Source organism: Talpa europaea (assembly GCF_964194135.1).
Source record: "Talpa europaea genome assembly, chromosome: 2".
Taxonomy (NCBI): Eukaryota; Metazoa; Chordata; class Mammalia; order Eulipotyphla; family Talpidae; genus Talpa; species Talpa europaea.
In genome coordinates this window covers 51,846,770-51,864,299 of record NC_140068.1, presented here as the reverse complement: position 1 = coordinate 51,864,299, position 17,530 = coordinate 51,846,770, and the positions used below count along the sequence as shown (strand labels likewise).

The window sequence follows — 17,530 nt, the reverse complement described above, 5'->3', positions numbered from 1 at the left end:
CGGTGGCGCAGCGGTTGAGCGCTGGCTTGTGAAGCTGCCCGCAGCCTTGGCAGCGCTGGTTCGATCCCCGGCTGCTCCCTGGCCACCGGAGGAGGGTCCCACATGGCACTCAGACCTCTCCTGCCGCCTGCTGCTCCCCTCAGCAGTGTGCTTTGGTCCTTCTGCCTGCTCTGCTCCCCACTCTGGCTCTGGTGAATTCTCTCGCCCTCCTGTGCTTCTGACTGTACCCAGTGATTGTATAAATAAATAAATAAATCTTAAAAAAAAAAAAGAAAGAAATCTGCAGAGGGTAGGGTGTAGGCACAAAAGAGGAAGTGGTTAATGAACCTGAACCAGGGAAGCCAAGGAGGTGAAATGGGTTCATTCATTCAGCAAATGTAGCTTGAGCCCCTTCCATATGCCTGGCACTGTTCTAGGCACTTGAGATACAGAAGTGAATAGAACAGACAGATCCTTCCTCCCAAACTTATTTGGTACTGTGGGAAAGGAAGCAAAAATTATAAACAATTTTTTAAAAATAGAGACAATAATTGCAGACAGTGATGAAAGCTAAAAAGCTAGTAAAATGGAGTAGTGAAAGTGAAGCGAGGGTGACATGGAGAGGAAGGATGGTAAGACAGAACAATGCAATCATGAGTCCTCATCTCTAGGAATTTTGCACATGCTGCTTCCTCTTTTTGGAAGGCATTGTTCCTGCAATGCCATCACCATCTTGTTTTAAAATGCTAGTTTTATATAATTCAGGAATGTGAGGCTAACAGGTTGGAGGGGACTGCCATGGAGAAGATACATTGTCATTCACAGTTTCTATGAGGAGATGACACAGCATGACATAAAGAGCCACAGGAGAAACACCAGGGTTGTCAAAGAGGTAGAAGGAGCAAGGAGAAAGCATGGGCAAGAGCCTTTATTGTGGTTTCTGAGGGAAAGACAAGACAAAGCAGGGTAAGCAGTAAGCAGGCTTATGATTGGCTAGTTTGTGTAGTTTAAGCAGGGTCTGGTGTATACAGGCTGTCCCTAGCTGTCTGATACTTGGCCTTGAGATATCCAGGGCAGAGGACTACTGCCTCCTGGCATATGAGAGTGAGACAGAGGCGGTGGTTCAGAGAATTGGCTCTGATTAGTCTGCGTAAGAAAGGTGCACTTCTGGGAGAGTTGCTGCTTTTCTAAAAAAAAAAAAAATTCAAAAAAAGTAGCTTACCCTGGAATGGGGCAATCTCTCCCCAGTGGGCTAGGCCCTAGATATCAGAACATCAAGAATATAGAAAATAAGAAAATATAGTTAATATGCATTCCCACCAGACTCTTTGCCTTAACATCTACTCTTTCTTCAGCCATCAGTTCCATGTGGCTTCTCAGGGAAGCCTTAATAATTAAATTTCTACCTAGATCCCATCACCTATGACAGTCCTATGTTCTACCCTTTGTGACCTTTACCTCAATTATAATTTTCTATTTATTTATAATATTTTTTGGTTAGTGGCTTGTTCTTCTAATAGACTATATACTTCATGAGTCCTGGGACTCCCCTATTCTTCCTCACCGTTGCATCACCCACAGCTAGAGTGATCGTGACACATAATGTGAATGTGTAGTTCACATTCATTTGGAATGAGTAGATGGGATGGTTACACTGCAGGCTAAAAAGGTCAGCAGGGTCCAGGTCATGGAAAGCTACACAGTTTAATGAATTGGGACATTTTCCCAACAGCAAATAAAAATCTTGTAATGAGTTTCAAAGAGATGTTCAATATGATCAGATTCTTGTAAGAAGATAGGATTGAGAGTTTGAGACTGGTAGCAGGAGAGGTAATTCAGGACTCCACTGCAGGAAGTCTGGATTAGAGATGATGGAGAATAAAAATATGTTAAGCAGGAAGAATAAATAGGAGTTGGTGACATACTGGATATGAGGGAGGAACACGGGCCACCTTCAGGATTCAGTATGGGTAGCCAAATGTGGTCATTCTCTGAGAGAGGAGGTATAGAAGATGTAGTTTTAGAAAAATTAAATTCAACATGAAGATGTTGAGTTCAATATGAGTATGGGATATCCAAGAGAAGATGTCCTCTTACAGGTAGTGTGAAAATGAATTCAGTACTTAGTAGAGGGGTTTGAATTAGTAATATAGATAGGGGAGTCACTAACATGTTGTCATTTTATAACTCAACTGTATGGCTTTTACCTTGGCCCTGATTTAATGGTGCATCTTATTTAAGATTTTCGCATCTACAGGGACCACATTCTTCATTTTGACCTTCTAGCATCAGTGTCAAATCAGGGTTTATGAATGACTTACAACAATGTTTAAAATGTACTTTATTGTTTCTTGCCCACTAAATCTACTGTCAACTTCTCATGTACCAAGTCTGTGTGATAAATGCATGCATTCATTATCTCCATGACAACCCTATACAAAATTCCATTTTGTAAATGAGGATAATGGAAGCTTAGAGATTGACTCAAGGTCATGGCCAGTGGTAGCAATGTTAGATTTCAGCCAGGTCAACCTTATTCTATGGCCCTTGCTCTCCTGCATCAACTTGGGTTACCTCCAAGTGCCTACAGCTACTGATGGTTTGTTCTGCCTCTAAATGCAATTATTCATTCTTTCTCTGATATATAAAAGACTTATTTCAAAAAAGTCTAAAAGTGTATAAACAAAAACATTAATAGTGATTATCTCTGCATGGTGAAATATGAATGATTTTTGTTTTCCTTTCTGTACTTTGTATCTCCTGAATATTATGAAATGAACATTTATTACTTTTTATAGCCAGAAATATAATGGCACTATTTTCATAACAGTGATGATTTTTTCCCCCATGCACAGTACTATAGGTGGGCGTTTAATGTATTTTAACCATTGCTTCCTACCTCCCCCATCACATTAGTGGGAATCCTTAAAAGCAGCATTATCGATGATTATTTTGCTTACAAATAGTCTTAGTTGAAAGAATAAGAAGTGGAGATTTTGCTTGAGGCACACAAGCCTATCTACCCCTGAAGGAGAAATACATATTGTGGCCTCACAACCTCAGTGAAGGTAGGTTTTCTTTTCACCCTCAACTTTCCATTGATACAGTTTACTGAGGTGCTAGGTATGCCATGCAAGGGGGATGGAAAACATTGAAATGTCTAGAAAACACTGGAGTTTGGATGAAATTGTGTTTTTAAGCAAAAAAAGAGAAGTAAAAAGGAAAAGAAAGGGGACAGATTTTCAATTGATGTTTCTAATATATGTCAGGTCAGTTCGCTTTTGCTGTTCCGTTAGCCACTTATGCTTGTCTATTTAGCCTTCTTAGTCCTCCATAATGTGAAATGTTTTGTTAGATTGGATTAGGGAATTATATAAAACCCCTAGGAAACACAAATATTTCAGTACTGTGGAAGAAGGCATTAGATAATTAGCTTCAGAAGAGACAGCATAAAATAAGTACAATATTTTAAATCTATAAGATAAATTAGTTCTCTGGTTTGCAATAGGTTTTTAAAAAATTTTTTTAATTATTTTTTATTAATTAATTAATTAAAAAAATTTTACATCATTGTTCATTTTTAAACAATATTTTCTTCCCCCACCCCCTCAGGTGTAGTTCCCATAGAGTTTCCTTCACCAATGCACCCTTGCACTATCACCTCAGTCCCCTGTGCTCCTCCCTCCCTCCCCCTGATCCATCTCCTACCTCCTCCCCTGCAGGATGTCTCCGATTTATGATTTTCTGTTTTTGCTTTGTTGTGTTTTGTACTGTTATTATTTCTTTACACTGATGTCTTATTTGGTTTCCCTATATTCCTGATATAAGTGAAACCATCCAATATTTTTCTTTTTCCTTCTGGCTTATTTCACTGAGCATAATTCCTTCTAGCTCCATCCATATTGCTGCAAATGGCATGATTTTATCTTTTTGATTGCTGAATAATATTCCATTATGTATATATTCCACATCTTCTTAATACAGCCATCTATTTTTGGGCATTTGAGTTGTTTCCAGGTTTTACATATTATAAATAGTGCTGCAATAACATAGGGGTACAGGTGGTCTTTTGAATTGGTGTTTTTGTGTCCTTTGGGTAGAGCCCTAAGAGTGGAATTGCCAGGTCATATGGTAGCTCCATTTTTAGACTGAGGAACCTACAGACAGCTTTCCATAGCGGTTGGACCAGTTTGCACTCCCACCAACAGTGTAGGAGAGTTCCTTTTTCACCACATCCTCGCCAACATTTGTTGTTGCTTGTTTTTTTGATATGTACCATTCTTACTGGTGGTTTTTATTTGCATTTCCCTGATTATAAGAGGTGTTTGTTCTCTATTGTTTTGAATTCGCTGCATTTAAGTTGCAGGCTTCTGAATGGAAGACATTCGGTATTTCCATATAAAGATATAAAGATGCTTAATAAAGAATATCTGATTGCGTCTACAAAATCTGGTCCCAAATTCTAGTTATACACATGTTTTGGGCAGGAGAACAAGTGTAGAAAACTTTTGTCTTGAACTCTGCATGTCCACCTTTTTCTTTGTAGAGTTTGGTTATTTCTGCTTCTGTGCATTTCTGCTCATACTCATTTTGGGGTGTCTGTGGTAGGTCTCAGGACCACACAAACCTTGGGCCTGAGCCTGGAGTGCCTGAAAGACACAGACTGTTCCAATCCTCCCACCCCGTAGACCACCAGCACACTTCTGGGACACTAAAATTGTACTTAAGCTTCCCCACACACATACCCCCCCACCCTGGAAACAGTTAAACTTGCTTCATAGATGTACTCATCAGAAATAATGTATTCATCCTGAGAAGCTGAAGTCCTAAAGTTTGCTCTGGAAGCTCCATGTGCAAGGGTTACACTTTCCTTCCACCCAGAGAAGAGTTCTAGAAAGTAAGATTTGGGGAGAAAGTTTTAAGCATTACTTAAAAAATTGGTATTGAAGGGCCTCCCTGGTGGCACAAGGGGTTAAGACACAACCTATGAAGCAATCCTCAGCCACTGTAGCACGAGTTCTATCTCCAGCCAGGGAGCAACCCACATGGGGCAGCAGACCTCTCCTGACTCGCCCACTGCTCCCCTCAGCAGTGTATTTCAGTCAATCTGCCTATTCTCTTCCCCAATCTGTCTCTGGTGGATCCTCCCACCACCCCCCATGCCTCTGGCCTATACCCCAGTGCATAAATAAATAAATCTTTTTAAAAAAATTGGTGCTGGAGTCATAAATCTTCAATATTCCCTTGACAAAACCTGCTGAATGGAAAGCCAGGGTATTTTGATTAAGTGGCTTAGGAGTAGGCTCTTAGTATTTGAGCTATAGTGGATTTTAGTGGTCATCTGTGATAAACTTCATTTTAAAGAAAAGCATTTACTCCTCTTCAATTGTGCTGGCAAATAGAGCTATTAAGAGTTGGACTCTTATGGCTGATTTCTATGTCATCTAATTTGACTCCTGTTAGGAATATAATTGAAGTGGCATCTCCTGCTAAAAGAAATGGTATCAAAGTACCAAAAAAATTAATCAGATAGTAGTGATGATGATGCCATTGTTACTCTAAAAACTGTTTTTACAATTCATATATTCTCTTTTATTTTTTATTTAGAATAGAAACATGATCCAATAGAAACACAATGGAAGCCACATGGTGATAAAAAATTTCCTAGTAGCCATATCAGAACAAAAGTAAAAGAAATGGTGAAATTAATTATAATAGTATATTTAACCCACTAGATCCAGAATATCATTTCAACAAATAAACTATGTAAAACTTACTTTATATCCTATTTTTCTTACTCCTTGCAGTTGATACATGTCTCAGACATAGTTCATCTCAAAGTAGTAAAGCCACATGGCAAATATTGGCAGCCACATTTGATGTGTGGATACCATGATAGTGCAGGTTCAGAAAAATTATTTTATTTTTCAAATAGTATAGAAATAAATACATCGAAATAGAATAAAAATATTTATTGAGTTCTTAATACTTTTTTTTAACATTTATTTATTTATTTATACAAGCACTGGGTACAGTCAGTGTACGGGAGGGTGAGAGAATTCACCAGAGCCAGAGGGGAGAGCAGAGCAGGCAAACTGACGAAGTACACTGCTGAAGGGAGCAGCGGGCGGCAGGAGAGGTCTGCGCACCATGTGGGACCCTCGCCCAGCGGCCAGGGATTGAACCGGCGCTGCAGAGGCTGCGGGCAGCTTGGCAACCCAGCGTTCAACCACTCGCCACCAGCGCCACCAGGGGAGGCCCGAGTTCTTAATACTCTTAAATAACTAGAAAAGGGAACAATATGTTGATTACTTAAATCAGTAGAGTAAATGACTCTCTGATGGTATTCTATATTCTCTCAGTTACTGGGAAATATTACTCATTCATTAATGATTATAAGTTAAAAATGAGGGGAAAGTAGGACACAGTCCACTTTCATTTAACTTGAAATAGGTAAAATTTGCACCAACATTTCTGCCTTCCCACTTTTGGTTCTTGCAGAATTCCGGTGACAAAGTTCCCAAGAGAGACGTGGTCCTCTGGTGGCCCTGGCTATGAGTGGGGAGGCGTAGAGATGGGTAAAATTCCTCTGAAATGCAGCATTGCTACTGAAACTCTTTGAAAATGAGAGAAATTGCCATTGGTTTCAAAATACTTAAGGCTAACAGAAAAAAAAAAAAAGAACAATTATAAATTGTCCATCCTAGCTGGATTCAATATAGAATTATTCAGGATAAGGATTTTTCACAGTGAGATTTTTTTTTTTTTGAGACCTGAAATGTTAACATGTTTATTTTCATTTCATAAGTAAGGATGGATTGTTTTTACTCAAAGGAGTTTTGGAGAAAAAGTAGGATCAGTCTGTCTTCATTCTTCATCTGGTTTGTGTCATCTCATCACGACCTTCACTTTACCTGTCCTCACATTATCTTAGCCAAAAAAAATGATCACCTGAGAGCTGTAAAATAAGGTAAGGGAAGAAAAATTGTCTACATTGGGAAAGTGCTTCTTGCAAAGTAATATTTCAGTCAATGAAACTAGAATCCGCTTTCAATCCCTTTATGAAGATGTCTACGTTTACAGGTTTCACAAGTGGCAAAGTGAGGAAAAATGATGACTTCTAGATCAGCAGTTCTCTGCCCAGAGGATTTTTTAAAGCTTTATGGATTGCTAACCCATTTCTCCCACTCTTGTCATGCAAACTTTAGTGAGTCAATCTGAATTTCTTGCCTGTTCTTTCTTGGATTGATTCTAAGAGATCTTTTTTTTTTTTTCCATTTTTATTTTTTGGCACCTAGGAATTAAATAGCTTTAATTACTTGGATCTGTACAGACTTGCTGACCTCTTTAACCTCACTTTGTTGGAGAAAGCAGTGATCGATTTCTTAGTGAAACATCTCTCTGAACTCCTGAAGAGTCGCCCAGAAGACGTTCTAACGCTTCCTTATTGTCTGCTTCAGGAGGTCCTGAAGAGTGACCGCCTGACCTCTCTGAGTGAAGAGCAGATCTGGCAGGTAAGGGCATTCTGCATGGGTCCTCTTCTGGCATGGAGAAGGCATGGAAAAATTAAAAGTTAAAGGACTGAGCAACAATGACAACTATTTGGTTTGGTTTGGTTCTCATTGGGTTGAAGTTTTTAAAGTTATGCTCCTCGATGGGCAAGTATTTGGAGAATGCCAGCCCCTGGGACTGAGTCCTTAGCTCCCTCAGCTTAACTAGCCCCTCACCGGGTCTTACATTGAAAAGACTTAAAATTGAACCCCTCCCCCAATAAAAATAGCTTTGTGTACTAAATATGAGAAGAATGGACTATATAGTGATCTCATATTTAAGACCAATGAAATCTGAACAAATTCTGCACTTTCCTGTAAATCAGAAACATTTTTTTGTTGCAGCAGAAAACAGCTGGGACTTTAAATGAAACAGATCTCTCCTTGCTTTGCAGTGGAAAAATCTCTCTCTGTAGTTCATTCTGCATTCATTGCTATTTTCCTAAGCCCTGTCTTTTCGCCTGATATAGCATTCTTTTCGAATAGCCTTTGTCTAAGGGACAGGAGGATTTTTGTGTGTCTTCAAGTTGATTATTCAATTTAAATCCTTTTCTACTCATCCCCAGTGACTGTCTTTGAACAGTCCACGTGGTGTCTTTGGGAAACAGAGCCCATCTTCCCCCCCTCCCTTCTTTCACTGTCTGTCCCACTCTCTGAAGCAATGACTAACCATCTTGTTACTTCTAGGGTGTTATACCTCCAAGATTTCATGATCATATAAAATACTTCTATATAGAATACAATGGAAAATATGAAATTTTCCAGTTAACTGATGAAGCAGTGAATTGCTTGCATCTTATTAAATGACATTCAGAAAGCCTTTTATTTCTGTCCAAAACAGAGTCAGAGTAAGCTGTTACTTATCCAATCCCTTACTGATTAATAATTTTCTTATGCCTTTCTCCCTTTATCTTTCTTTGTCTTACTTTTATCAGCAACTTCATTCTTCATTGTTGTTTGCATCAAAGGTAATAGAGCTTCAATGAACTTTGCAAACTTATTGCAAAGGTTCTTTGCAAACTTATTAATTTATCATCAACCACATCTTCCAGATGAGCAAAATGAGGCTTCAGTGCCTTACTCAGGATTATACAGCAGAGCCAGCCTTCACATCTGAGACCATTGACACCTGCCTGCTCGCCAGTTTTACCACTGTTAGGAAAAAAATATATAAGGGGGGAGGGAAGCCATATATTTTTTCTGCTTCATAGGCATGTCTGATATTTTTTCAAGCAGAGGTCAAAAATGTTGGTGAGGGTGAGTTTTTGATATGAATTTTAATTATCTATGGTTCTCTTCTGTATATACAAATCATCAGAATTTTCTGTTCATTTCAAAGCAGGAAATAGCCAAAGTTTTCTTCACTTCCCAAAGAGAAAAAGAAAGACTTGTAATGAATTCTGCATTTAATTATTTTTAACTGGATTGAGATCTGAGCTGACCGTCCTTGTGACTTGTATCTCTCTTATGGCACCACTGAAGGCACTACCGGAGACCAACTTGATAATGTGCAATTGTCTATGTGTCCAAAAAGCCCATACTATAAACTTAAGAGTTATCATAATTGCCTCTCTAAAGGTTATTAATATTATAATGTAGATTTTTAAAAACTGCTTTCTGCTGCAGGCAATGTTTTTTTTTTTTTAACCTGGTCCTCAAAAAAGAATTAAAGACTCACATAAATATGATCAATTTAGGCATTCAGCAGGCAGTAAGAACTGTTTTTGCTTTATCTTAGTAAATAAGTAATTCCTTCATTCTCAACCCCATAGAGAAAAATCAAATCAGACCAGCTATATTGCCTCAAGTATAGTTAAGTTCATCATTTTTGCTGAGGTTATACTAGTAATGCAATATACCATGGAAGAATCTAATATTCAGCCCAGGGTGAAGATTGGGTATGCCAGAGGATTAGTGTCAGGGTGCTTTATAGAAGTGAAACTTGATGGACAGGCTGGAGACAGATCTACAGAATCTCATTAAATTGCTGAATTGTTCATTACGGAACGTTCTCACTGTAATAAAGTGCTCATTGACTTTGACAAATCCCCATCCCATGTCTTAAAGAAGAACCATGAAGCAAGGGGTGTTGGGGAGGAGAAAGGAAATTGGCACAAAGTAGGACAGGTAATAGAAAAGCGGTTGGAGAGGTAGTGCTATTTGATTAATATGTGTAACTGGTAACTTATGTGAGAGTCGAATACACACACACAGAGATACACGCTTACACATGAGGCTCATCCACTGTCTACTGATAATGTAATCTGGGACATTCGCTTTCTTTGGTGAAAGGTATAATTTTCATTGTTCACCAGATTTCAAAGTCTGGCTCTGAATATGTCTTATAAGAACTTTCAAATCATCCTCACTGAAATTTTTTTTCACTTTTTTCCTGCTGTCCCTTATGCAGTCCCTTTCCTGATAAAATGTGCTATGGGCTGTAATAACCACTCTGTGGACCTGGAAACCTGTGAAATCCCACAAGATTATGCCTTATACCTGTTCTTTTTTTCCATCTGACCTTTTTAAACTTTGCCCTAAGTCTTTTCTCTCACAGAGAGCTTCTTCATCCCCCTGGACATTTTTTTTTTCTGCCTGCGATAACCTGAAATTATTTGGTCTGTTGGTTAACTTCACTTTCCATTCACAGATAATGTAGAGACTTGTGGCGCCTTGTATACACTTTAGATGTATAAGGACACAGAAGGGTGTGTGTGTGTGTGTGTGTGTGTGTGTGTGTGCGCGCGCGCGCGCGGTGCGCTTTAGTTCAGTTCAATTCAGCTTAACAATTTGGTCTTATATTTCAAAACCAGCGATTTCTCAGGTTCCAGATGAAAGACAACGAACTGGTTATTGGGCTCAAAGAAAGAGGGGACTAAAAATGAGCAAATCAGCAGAAGAGGAAACATGAGGTATGAGGTCACTCACAGCCGTGACCCAGCAAATCTCCACAAGCTTTATTTTGCTTTTTGGCTTTCAGCTCTAACATAGGACTTTATTTCAGTTGCCCCTTTTAAATTTCCCATGTTAGATTCAACATATGGCTTCAGAATACCGAGCTGTGGAATTGCTATAAAAATTAGAGTGAAATAATGGAACAGTTTCATAACCACAACAGGGCCCATTTCCATTTTCATGGGAAGTTTTGGCTAATCTCAGTTTTCCTCTCAGGAAAGTAGATTCTCTTCCTTTTGGGCCTTTGATTCTCTTTCAACAGAATGAGATCAAAATTACTTTCCATCGGAATATAGTTCATGGGAAAAACCTGAATATAAATTTTTATATTTGCTAACATAGGGAAAAGTGTGGCTATCCATCCATCTGTGCTAACTGAGCACCTATGGAATGACCAAGACAATATTGGAATGTAAAATAGACTATAGGTTTGCTAACTCCTTTCCAGGTGTCTTCCCAAATAGGAGTGAACCTTATGGTTTTAAACCATTAATCCAGCTTTCTGAATTATTATTTCATTTCTGAAGTAGCAGAAACAAGGATACTTAAAAATAAAGATGGTTTAAACTAAAAAGTGATGATTCCTTGAGAATCTATTATTTGTGGCACAGTCTTAAAAGCTAGATTAAATGCTCTATAAATTTTCATTTAATGAATTAGAGAGAGTTAGTTTAGCTTGATCTCTGAATGTGAAACTTTAGTTCCCTTTAATTATTAATTTGTTGACCATTTCCTAATATTAATGAAGAGTACTTATCATCTTACAAGTACAGCCTGAATAGCAATGCTTCCAGTATTAACTCTGGATTGAGGGTGACTCCTTCTTGTATTTTGAGCCTAACTTTGCCTGGACTCCGGTTAGTATAAGACCAAATCATTCAGTATTCACAGACACTGAAGCAAAACAAGATCAGATCTTAGAAGGGAGAATTTTTGGCATCCTCCTAATGTCCCCTTTTCTTATGACAAAGGACTATGTCACCTGGTTTGGGGCTGAGGGCATCGTATTTATGTTTGTCTTAGATTTTACATCACCAGAGGCAAAGAACATGTAGGTAGTGTTTGCATTGAACACTGCCATGTTGTTCTCTTGCTCTTATAAATAATAAATAAAAAACAGTAATGTAGAGTATACATATTAAAATGTATTTAGTGGGTAATAAGACATCCCACTATTCCTATATATGGTTGGATTTATTTTAGTTAATTGGTATACAAAATGAGTTTGGCCTTTTAAAGACTACATTTTCCTTGTATTTTTGTTAGAAACTTGCTTCCATTAGTCATACTGTTAATCACATTTACTTTCTCTAGAGACATTAGTCACATGTTCTTTAGGGAAGTGAAAGACGTCAGATGCAGCATGTTTTTGATAAACCCCTCCTGGGTTTCCATCTATACCACAAAACCACCCACATTATAATTTGATTTAATCATTTTCCTCAAAGGGTGTCCTAGAAGGTAAATTCAAACAATAAAAAAGCTATCCCTTTATAGTTAAAAAATAGAGGACACTAGCAATGTACTCAGCTTTTGTCTTTAGATAAATTAACCTAAATCTGCTTCAGTCAGGGAGAAGAAAGTACTTCGAGCAGCGGTATATGTCACATAATACTAAGATAGTACTTCATATTTGAATATCCCATCACAGTTTTAAGAATGCTTATCCATTTATTATTGCTTTTCTCTCCTGTGCTGCAAATGGGGAAACAGAAGTAGAAATCAAACTCATGTCTTCTAATTCGTGGACTGTTTTCACTTGGACGCCTAAATTCATTATATAATAGAAGTTCAAAAATATGTGCAAGTGAAAGACTTCATTCCTGTTCTTTGGTGCAAACTGAAAGACTAATTGCCTGCTCTGCCTGCCTCCTTATCTGTGTCATTGCTAATTCTAACTCACCTCCATCACATGTGCCTCACTCATGTCAACTAGTTACTGAGTGCCTACCCCGCCCATTGTGTCCTCTTGAGCACTTGAGCTGCCTGCTACCTGATGGGTTCTGGGCAGTCAATGGTGGAAAAGACCAGCATGGTCTTGCTTTTATGACTCTTACAGTGTATGAATTGGAACATTCCACTATATTTTTTAAATTTATTTTTATTTTCTTACATCATGTTTATTTTTATACAATATTTGATATCTTCCCTCAGGTGCAGTTCCTATACTTTCCCCACCACCGTATCATCCAGGTATCAACACCATACTCTCTTGTCCTCTTCCCTTTCCTTTCTTCACTCCTCTCCCTTCCTGTATGCCACAGATCTATGGTCAGCTTACTAGTTTTGTCTTTTTCCTGACCCTTTGTTTGGTTTCCCTATATTCCACCTATAGTTAAACCATCCATTATTTCTCTTTCTGACTTATTACGTTTAGCATAATCCCTTCCAGTTCCATCCACGTTACTACAAATGGCATGAGTTTATCTTTTTTGATCACTGAGTAGTATTCCATTGTGTTTATATACCACATCTTCTTGATCCAGTCATCATCATCTGTTTTGGAGGCATTTAGGTTGTTTCCATATCTTGGCTATTGTAAATATTGCTGCAATAAACATAGGAGTGCAAGTTTCCTTTTGAATTAATGTTTTTGTGTCCTTATGACTGGATGACTGGATCACCTGGTAGGTTCTTTTTTAGTGTTTTGAGGAACCACTACAAAGCTAGACTAGTTTGCATTCCCACCAGCAGTGTAAGAAGTTTCCTTTTTCTCCATATCCTTGCCAGCATTTGTTGTTTCCAGTTTTTTTTAATATCGGCCATTCTCATCACATGTGCCTCACTCATGTCAACTAGTTACCGAGTGCCTACCCCGCCAATTGTGTCCTCTTGAGCACTTGAGCTGCCTGCTACCTGATGGGTTCTGGGCAGTCAATGGTGGAAAAGACCAGCATGGTCTTGCTTTTATGATTCTTACAGTGTAAGAGTAGTATTCCATTGTGTATATATACCACAGTGAGGTGGTGTCTCACTGTGTTTTTTTTTTTTTTAAGAGGCATTTTTTTTTTAAATTTTTATTTACTTTTTGTTTTTGTTTGTACATGCACTGGGTACAGTCAGAAGCACGGGAGGGTGAGAGAATTCACCAGAGCCAGAGCAGGGAGCAGAGCAGGCAGAAGGACCGAAGTACATTGCTGAGGGGAGCAGCGGGCAGCAGGAGAGGTCTGCGCGCCATGTGGGACCCTCCTCCGGTGGCCGGGGAGCAGCCGGGGATCGAACCGGTGCCGCAGAGGCCACGGGCAGCTTCGCAACCCAGCGCTCAACCGCTGTGCCACCGGGGAGGCCTTCACTGTGGTTTTGATTTACACTTCGAACATTTTTTCATACGGCTGCTTGCCATTTGCATTTCTTCTTTGGAGAAGTGTCTTTTTTGCCTCTTCTGCCCATTTTTTTTTTTTTTACGGAGTTGTTTGCTTTGTTTTTGTTGAGTTGTGTAAGCTCTTTGAGATCTTTGATATTAGTTCCTTATTGGTTGTATGGTGCACAGATATTTTCTCCCATTCTCCCATTTGTTTTGGTTACTGTCTCTTTTTCTGTACAGAAGCTTTTTAGTTTGATGTAGTCCCAGGTGTTTATCTTCTCCTTCGTTTTCTTTGCTTCTGGGGATGCGTCCTCAAAGATGTTTTTGAAGTGTATGTCATGAAGTGTTGTGCCTATGTTTTCTTCTATATACCTTGGTTTCAGATCTTACATTCAAGTATTTTATCGTTTTGAGTTGATTTTTGTGTATGGTGTGAGATAGTAGTCTAGTTTCATTCTTTTGCATGTGGTAGTCCAGTTTTCCCAGCACCATTTATTGAAGAAGCGATCCTGATTCCAGTGTATGTTCTTTGCTCCTTTGTCATAGATTAGTTGACCATATATGTATGGTTTTATTTCTGGGCTTTCAATTTGATTCCACTGGTCTGTGTGGCTTTTTTTGTTCCAGTGTCATGCTTTTGTTATTATTGTTGCTTCTGTTCTCACCATGTCTGAATCCTTCCCAATGGGGACTGACCTATGTCAAATAGTTTAATGATTTTCTTTCTAATGATGGGCACATTGAAATGATATGATTGCATTAGAAAATGAAATCCATGTCGGACATTTCAGTCCCTTCCCATGCCCCTTTACCTTTCCTTTAGTGCATTATTTATTAGCTCTTATCCTTTGCAATGTACCCTTTAAACAGCTCTGCCAACCTTTGTCCATCCATGTGGTACAGTTCAAACCTCAAAGAAAACAGGCTGTGGGTTATCTTTTAATCAAACACATTCATGAGTAGTGTTCTCATTTTTAAAACTTGGACCTTGGTAACTAGAAATAAAATAAAATAGTGTCACCCAAGAACTCTTATCCACAAACAAAGCTGGATTCTTTCATCGTGTTAACCTTCTTCAACTCAATTTCATCTATGCAGATATTTTTCATATTTTTTTCAGACAGGCCCTTTTTGGGTTTCCACATGATATCTCATTTTATTTTTTTACTTACTCCTCCTTAAACTAATTTAATGTGTACCAGTTCTCAATTTTCTTCCTAAAACTTTTGACAGCTCCTCTCAGCTATGTACAGTTTTCTACAAATCTAATGAGAATATCTTCATTTCCTTCTTACTTGATGTTAGTGGAAAGAATAAAAGCATCCCAAATGCTGCTGAGCATGGAGGATGCTTTATCCTGTGTGGGCCGCCAGCTGAACTGTGCTATGCGCCCCCCTGCTATTTCAGGACTTGGTGCTGGAAGCTGCCAGAGTGGATATTTAGTCACTCGTTCATCTTGATCTACATGCAGCTAATTCCTCTGTGAGGACTTGTCCCAGAGGAGCTTGGCTAGTGGCCTTGCTGTTGTTTGTCTGGGTTGTGTGCCTTTGCAAGACACATGCCGCATTCCTTTCAGAGGGACTTTGCTCAGCTAATCCTCTGTACTAAAGCTGTGCCTTGTCAAGTAGCTGTGTGGGGCAGTGATTATCAGAAATTACAGGAGACCTAACTTATATTCACGCACTGCTGTTCCCATGAGTTAATAGTTTTCTTTTTCTTCTATTTTTTTTAAATGAGCACAACAGAACAACAAGGTGATTTATGAGATATGACATATTTATGTTCTCTACTTCTAATTTTCATTGTGAGTGATGTTGTTTCCAGACTGATATTTTTTGTTGTGCTGCAGTGAAAAGGAAAAAGATGACTGGAGAATATTACTTATGCATTGGTGGCCTGCAGTAATATCGTTGCTACCTGGGTTATCAGGGATTTAAAAATAAAACCTGACTATAAGCTATAGATGAGGTAGAAACCCTGAGGCAAGGCACAGAAGTTCATCAATAATAATAACAATAATAATTTTTCCAACCCTGGAGAGGTTTATATTTTTAACACTTTTTTACAAGCACAATTTGAGTGTTTCATCAGCCTTGTTAAGGTTGATAAGGCAAATATCATCCAAATTTTAATAAGTGAGGAAACGGAAACTCAGAGAGGTTAAATGACTGAATGATTTCACACTATAAGTTTCAATGTAGGTCTTAACTGTATTTCATTGAAATACACCAAATCGCTAAGAAAAAGGAACCTCAAAAAACTTGGTACATCTTCTCTTAAGTCAGAGGTTATACTACTCTATAATGAGTGAGCTGGCAATATACATTTCCTAATAAATTACCAGTTTTTATTTTCAGTTGTTGTGTGTTGTATGTCTTTGTGGGAAGTTGCAAAAATGACTCCAATAAAAGTAGAGCAAGAAAGTGTTACTGAGGGCCTTTTCTTTTATTACAGTCCAGAAAATTGGAGCTGTAGATGCTTTGATGAGGAGAGTGGATAGAGAATCTTGGCAGAGGTAGGGAATCAACTATCATTTCTTCAAGGCACAAGGTGTTAAACTATAAAACAGGAAGAGAGGACCCATAAGGAAGCATCTCTGTAAAATATGATTAAGAGATTTTAGTGTGAAAGACAACCTTGGGCGCCACTGTTGATACTGCAGCTGTGTAGACTGGGGTAGCCAGTCTGCCAGTTGTTATTACAGATTTGGATGGAATGAATGGAAATGATTACTCTGTCTTCATTTTGTACCCAATATATTAAAAATTTAGACATTTTTTCAGCCCAAATTGAGTGGTGATGATTTAGATTGTGGAGTTTAAGAGAGAGGGAGAAAATACTAATTTACTGAAATTGACAAAGATTACTCTTTTCTCAGTAGAAATGATCCTGTGACCCATATCCTGCATTGTCAGGCTATTCCTGTGGGAATCTGCATCAGGGCATTGGAATGCCCAGTGGCCATAGTCTGCAGACCAGTTGGCCATGTCCTTCCATAGAGATTTCCTTTTCTGGGCTTTCTAAGGTTGGACATCTAAACTGAGCTGTGGAATGACCTAGGCACTCTAGAATAATTTACATACAAAGAGATGTCTGGAAAAGCTTTAACATTTATTTATTTATGGCTAATTAATTTTATTTTTTTAAAGATTTATTTATTTATGCATACAACAACTGGGGTACAGGCCAGAGGTGCAGCGAAGTGAGAGGATTCACCAGAGACAGAGTGGGGAGCAGAACAGGCAGACTGACTGAAATACACTGTTGAGGGGAGCAGCAGTTTAGCTGCTGTGCCATGTGGGTTAGCTCCTTGGCCAGGGATGGAACTTGTGCTGCAGAGGCTGCGGGATATCTTCATAGTGCTGTGCTTAACCCCTTGCACCACCAGGGAGGCCCAGCCTTGATGTTCATTGTTGAATACTGACATTCTTGCATAGTGTGTGTCTTCCATTCCTGCCTCTAAAACTTTCACTACAAGCAAAAATAAAGAACTCATTTTGACACACCTGGAGAAGAAAGGTGACCACTTGGACAGTTCTGTGGTCAGTACTCATAGACAAAGATGATTCTTAGACTGCGATGATACTCTGCTCAGCGTGGCCACCTCCTCGCTACTTGGGGTGGCACAGTGGAGGACTGCAAATAGGTGTCAGTCATCTCATAGCCACAAATGGACTCTGAAGACAGATATCACAGAGTTTTGACATTGTTCCTCTTTTTGTATAGGAGGTATTACAAGTCA

The 17,530-nt window shown here is 38.8% G+C and overlaps 1 protein-coding gene across 7 annotated transcripts in view; it reads left to right on the top strand.

The window, feature by feature from the left end:
- Positions 1–17,530, top strand: part of KLHL32 (kelch like family member 32) — a gene marked incomplete at both ends in the record, with an annotated part of 142,699 nt that overhangs the window by 77,736 nt on the left and 47,433 nt on the right. For 5 of the 7 annotated variants that reach the window (XM_084229083.1, XM_084229082.1, XM_084229081.1 and 2 more), the window contains one exon: positions 7,278–7,493. The exons of the other annotated variants lie outside the window; for them this stretch is intronic. In XM_084229083.1, coding sequence (XP_084085209.1) covers positions 7,278–7,493 — 216 coding nt within the window. The remainder of the gene's footprint in view (positions 1–7,277; positions 7,494–17,530) is intronic. 7 annotated transcript variants of the gene reach the window in all.